At 48.0% G+C, this 6,000-nt stretch overlaps 1 protein-coding gene across 1 annotated transcript in view; it reads right to left on the minus strand.

Annotated features, from left to right (window-relative positions):
• The window catches only part of LOC140278672 (cGMP-dependent protein kinase 1-like), a 58,059-nt gene that overhangs the window by 24,102 nt on the left and 27,957 nt on the right, over nucleotides 1–6,000 (minus strand). Inside the window, exon 3 of the mRNA XM_072373734.1 lies at nucleotides 1,452–1,565. Coding sequence (XP_072229835.1) covers nucleotides 1,452–1,565 — 114 coding nt within the window. The remainder of the gene's footprint in view (nucleotides 1–1,451; nucleotides 1,566–6,000) is intronic.

The following is a 6,000-nucleotide window of genomic DNA, read 5'->3' on the forward strand; positions in this document are numbered from 1 at the left end:
GACGGCGTGGAAGCAGACGGCGTGGAAGCAGACGGCGTGGAAGCAGACGGCGTGGAAGGAGACGGCGTGGAAGGAGACGGCGTGGAAGGAGACGGCGTGGACGCCAGACGGCGTGGAAGCAGACGGCGTGGAAGCAGACGGCGTGGAAGCAGACGGCGTGGACGCCAGACGGCGTGGAAGCAGACGGCGTGGAAGCAGACGGCGTGGAAGCAGACGGCGTGGAAGGAGACGGCGTGGAAGGAGACGGCGTGGAAGCAGACGGCGTGGAAGCAGACGGCGTGGAAGCAGACGGCGTGGAAGCAGACGGCGTGGAAGCAGACGGCGTGGAAGCAGACGGCGTGGAAGCAGACGGCGTGGAAGCAGACGGCGTGGAAGCAGACGGCGTGGAAGCAGACGGCGTGGAAGCAGACGGCGTGGAAGGAGACGGCGTGGAAGCAGACGGCGTGCTCTGCAGCGTGGGATCATCAAACATCACGCTCAGCTGGAGGACTTCCACACTAACATCACTAACATGTGTGGACCTCCATCTTTGTGTCGGCTCTTCCTGGTGGAGCGCCGACAAACTGTAACAGCGGTTGCCAGGCAACACCATCTGGTCCAGCCAATGAGCTAAGTTTTGGCAGCTGTGTGTCTCTTGGCAACAGTTCTGTGTTTGACAGGATTTGCAGAAGCTTTCTGCTCATTACTGTAACTTCACTTTAACACGCAGATATACTCCTCCTCACTTTCACCACAACACTGGGCGAAGAACACTAATTACTGACCGGGAAGCTTCAGGATTACAGAATCTAAAGGGCAACGATGTTCTGACCAGATCTCACCAAAACAAAGACAATTAAATCTGAAGAATAAACATCAAACTACAACAAAGTTTGAACTCTGTTCTGAACATCTGATCCGTTTATATGGGCTCTTATATCCTCTGAGGCTGCTGCTGGATGGAAGATGCATGCTCCTCAGTGCAGCTGACAGCAGAACATTTCCACCAGAAGCTGGCTTCATCCGTCCAGCAGGGTGGAGGTGAGGGGGCGGGGCTTAGCAGAGGGGGCGGGGCTTAGCAGAGGAGGTTTTGGGGGAGTTTTACACCTGCTGGTGACCTCAGACGCCCTGATATCTGCTCCCAGGAGCAGGAAGAAGGAGTTTTACACAATATGTCACTTTTAAAATCTTTTTTTAAACTCAGATTCTCTTGTTTACTTAATTTTCTACTTTTTAATGCAGTCAGATCCAAACAAATGTGACACTTCAAAGCAAAACCCTTCTTGATGGTCCTAAAATAAACCCTTTCACAGTTAAATCTTTCTGAAGTAAGTATCTATGATTTACAACCAGAATTGAATCGTAACACTGACTTGTAACACTAAAAATGTGCAATTCCAGGCTGAATGGCACTAAAGGGTCATGATAGTATTGAATTCGGGGATAATCAGCAGAGGTTGTTGTGCACTCACTCCTGACCGTGGCGGTCCGGGTGCAGTTGTAGAGGATCGCCAGCTCTCCGAACACTTTCCCCGGGCCCATCGTGCACAGCTTCATCCCCTCTTTGGTCACCTCCACCTTCCCCTCTGAGTGAGACAAAGAACAGAAAGAACTTTATCAGAAAGGAACCCCAAAATGTCAAATTAAATACAAGTGAAGTGTCAGGAAAACAGGAAAAGTATAAAAACTGGAATAAATGAATAAAAACCTCACTTATTGATAACAAACATCATTTCTACACCTCAGACCTGCAGCATCCCATAAAGTCAGTGAACCTTTTCCCACTTTGTGTCCTTCTGCCAACACTTAAAGCCGCTCTGACTCTGAGGAAACCAGGTGATGCAGAGTTCCAGCTGTTATTTTGTCCCATTCCTCCTTAAACAGGTCTTAAGGTGTGCAGCAGGGCGGGGGGGTGGTTGTTTCTCTGCTGGGGACAGGTCAGGACTGCAGGCAGCCAGTCCAGCACCCGTACCTCTTCTTCCTCAGCCAGGCCTTTGGACTGTGGCAGAATGTGGTTTTCCATGGTCTGCTTGAACAATGCTGGGACGTCCCAGGAAAAGATGTGGCCCTGAAGGCAGCATATGTTGCTGTAAAATCTCAGGGAACTTTTCTGCAGTCTTTTCCAGTCTTTCTCTGAGGAACATGGTTTTAAACAAACTGGAGCTCCTCTGAACATCTCTGCTGCTCAGCCTGTGATGGAGGCTGCTTCAGGACCAGATCAGGGTTAAAATCAGCTGTTTTTTAATTATCTTCACACCAAATTGTAGCCATTTTCTCTTTCTTTTGGAATGTGTTGCAGGTCTGAAATATAAAAATAGATGTTTATTAACAAATTAACGGAAGTTGATGAGACAAAGCAGGAAATATTTGGGGTTTTATACATATATATATATATATATATATATATAATATTCCTATAGGTGTGTAAGAAATGAAAGGAAATGAAAGAAATCAGTTTTTTCTTTCTGGTTTCAGAATATGAGTCTTTGAGTGTTTTAACTTCACTAAGGAGCAGCATTAAGTGCCTTTTTACACCAAAACAAGTCTGATGAGAAAGCAGATAGAAGCTTCCTCTGAAACTTTACTGATTAATCACAAACAGAAATAAATGTTTTGTTCTGCTGCAGCATCATTTATTCTATCTGAGAATATCACTCAGGCCACCTGTCATTTCTGAGCAACTGAGGGTTTTACATTTCAAAGCTTTCATCAGTGAGGACAGAGGAATATTCAGGCTAATCTCATATTTCAGTGGACATTCGGCACAGTCCGAGGGCGTTTTTCATCTGAAGCTCTTTCTCTTCGGTGTTACTGATGCTCATAAAGATTTATTTCATGGGAGCAGATTCATAATAACAGATGATGAATGTAGGAGCTGCTGCTGGTTGTTTGATAAAAGAGGAAACGACACCATATAGGACGACCTGCAGAGACTCGAGAACATAGAAACAAATCTAATCTGAGCCAAAGTTCAGAGAGGAACTGAACTGAAGAAGAGAGTTCTGCTTTTTCCCACCCTCAACAGTCCTTAAATGCATCACAGCAACAACTCACAGCAGCTGCGTTGACAGGAAGCTGAAGTTTAGGCTCCACCCCTCCATCCTGCTTTCTGAAAGGCTGGGTGTCCCTTTTCTTTTGGAATCAAGGTTTGTTCGTCATCCAGTGGCCGGTTTGGGCCGGTTTGGGCCGGTTTGGGTCGGTTTGGGCCGGTTTGGGCCGGTTTGGGTCGGTTTGGGCCGGTTTGGGCCGGTTTGGGTCGGTTTGGGCCGGTTTTGGCCGGTTTGGGCCGGTTTGGGCCAGTTTGGGCCGGTTTGGGCCGGTTTGGGTCGGTTTGGGCCGGTTTGGGCCGGTTTGGGTCGGTTTGGGCCGGTTTGGGCCGGTTTTTCCCATCCCAGAAGAAAAGTGCTGTCATGATGGGCTGGAAAAGAGGTGGTGAGGCCAAGGAGAAGAGCTGGGATTAAGCCCCAGAGTAGCCCTCCACAGGTGGTTGCACCTCAGGTTCAGGGGGAGCAGATATTTACCCTCACAGAGGAGGAGGAACTTTTACAATTTGAATGTGAAACTGGACTGGAAGCCAGAGAAGGTGAAAAGGAGAGATGTTCTGGACGTGCCGGGTCCATCTCCAACAGACTCCATCACTGCTGTGGAGCTGCCTCACAGGCAGGGATCAGGGATCAGAGCCCTGAAGCTCCCGGAAAGCTCCACAGCGATGTGGAGGCGGCGATCCAGGCCTGGATGAGTCATCAGCGTGTTTTTCCCGTGTCGATGCCTTCACTTTACTGTGTGTCTGAGACGTCAGACGGCGTTTGGCATTTCAACACTGACATTTCCAGCTGATGGGAATGGATTCATATAAATGTCAGAGCGATCAGCAACACAAACGCACCTGCCGGCGGCACGAGTTCACAAACGAGCTGAAGCTGCAGCCGACGCCATCCGTCCGTCCACCAGATGACCTGCTGGCTGCTCCTCCGGTCACCAGGACTGAAACTTTGACAGAGATCCAGAGGCTCAGGGGGACAGAGTCCTGCTGTAAAAGCTTTGCCTCTTTGGTTCTCAGCCAGGAGGCCCTGATCACATGACCTCAGCGCCCTGCTGATGGAAAAGCTCTCTGATGGGTCCATGCAGAGCTGAGGAACATCTTAAAGAGAAATACAGGTGAACATCATCTGCAAAGCAGTGGGAGGATATATAAGAGGGAGCAGACCCCCAAACAGCAGCATCTCTGTGGAGCAGAGGATAACATCTCATCCCCACTGGAAGAAGAAGGTTGAAGGTTAAAGAAAAGGAGGAGGTGAGAGGTTTGGAATGCGGCCCTGCGGCTATGTCTCTGTCCATGGTTCTGAAGTCAAAACATTCCCTGTAAAAAATCATACTCACAGATAGTTTCAACTGTGGAGGGTTTTATTTTAGGGCCATCATGAACTAAACAAGAGAATCTGAGTTTAAAAAGGATTTTAAACTCCTTCCTGTTCCTGGGATGAATAGCACAAAGTTTACAGAAATAATCAGAAACCGATGAAGGCCGTGTACGTGATCAGTGGCAGTTTTAGCCGCCCACGCCCGGTTTTCTGCTCTCCGTCCACCTCCAACAGTCTCTGACCTCAGATGCCTGATTTAATGAGCTGAGTGACAGCAGGAGGCTTTATCTGCACATTTGTTGAAAGCAGTGACTGAAATTCAGAGCTTTGCATCCGCTGTCACAGCTGGACTCAGAACCGTGGACAGCGACACCATACAGCCCGTTTCTAAAGAGTTGGGACAAATCAGTCCATTTAAAGTCCATTTAAAGTCCATTAAAGTCCATTTAAAGTCCATTTCCTTCAGATTTTACACGGCTCTTTCAGAGTTGGATGTTGGAACAGATGCAGGCGTCTCTCCATTTAAACACGTTCTGTGTTTGCAGGTTTAGGTGCAGTCAGCTGTAGGTTTGGTCTGTGCTGATCTCAGGTCAGTTTTAGCTACACTGTCACAGACGTGCACGTTACGCCTGTTACGTGCACGAATGGTGTGCATACTAACCGAGCCGGCTGCCCCTCTCTTCGGCGATGCAGCAGCCATGATGTTAGTGCAGGTTTCAGCTCCTTCTTTGTGTACAAAGACTTCCTGAACTCCACTAATTCTTTGCATTTTCAGGTTGATGAAGTCTTGCCATTTTTAACCATTTGTTTAGAGCTCCTCCCCATATTTTTGTACATATGTCCCCAAGGAGACATACATGCCCTTTTTTAACAATCTGAGATGCATGTGATGGGCTTTGGTCCAAATACCTGTTGGTTAAACACAGCGGCTCTCTGTCTCTGCCCTGTTTTAACAGCAGGTCAGCAGCGTATTTAGTGCTGTGTTCTCTCCACAGTCGCCTCGTGCAGCTCAGGACGGGGACTGAATCAGAGAGAAGCTTCAGTTAATCTGTTGGTTTCCTGAGCTCAGAAACTGGTTTAACTGGTTCTGTATGAATTGGACTGATTTGAAATTTAAAGCACTGGATTCTGATTGTATTTGGCGCCATATAAAGAAAACTGGATGAAACTGTAATCACGAACGGATTAGGAATCAACCTCAGTACTCACATCCTCCTTCATAAGACCCTCAGACCGACAGAACTTTAAATTACAAACAGGAATCAGAGGCTGAGGTCAGCAGAATCATCCTGAGTTTGGTGGAAACTTCACGGTTAAAAACATGGTCAGACTGATGAGCAGAAATCTAAAATAAACTAAACATCAGGCAGGATGTTTCCATCCCGGTGGCCAACAGAGACACGGAAGCAGCTGGTCGGTTCTGGACCAAAGCCCGGGATGTTCTCTGCTCCGACGGCTGTTTCTGAGAGTGAAGCCAGTCTGTAATCAGTCATCCATGAATGGGCCTGAACTAGCAGCTCAGAGTGAGACCTCCTCCACTGACACGTCTTTGTTGACACTTTACAGGAACTCATCCAGTCGGAGGTTTCATTAAAGCAGGACGGGAACTTGAAACGCTGCCATGAATTCATTACGAAAGCTGCTTCTCATTATTCGCAGT

The sequence above is a fragment of the Leuresthes tenuis genome, unplaced genomic scaffold, assembly GCF_036924035.1.
Source record: "Leuresthes tenuis unplaced genomic scaffold, fLeuTen1.0.hap1 SCAF_20, whole genome shotgun sequence".
Classification (NCBI taxonomy): domain Eukaryota; kingdom Metazoa; phylum Chordata; class Actinopteri; order Atheriniformes; family Atherinopsidae; genus Leuresthes; species Leuresthes tenuis.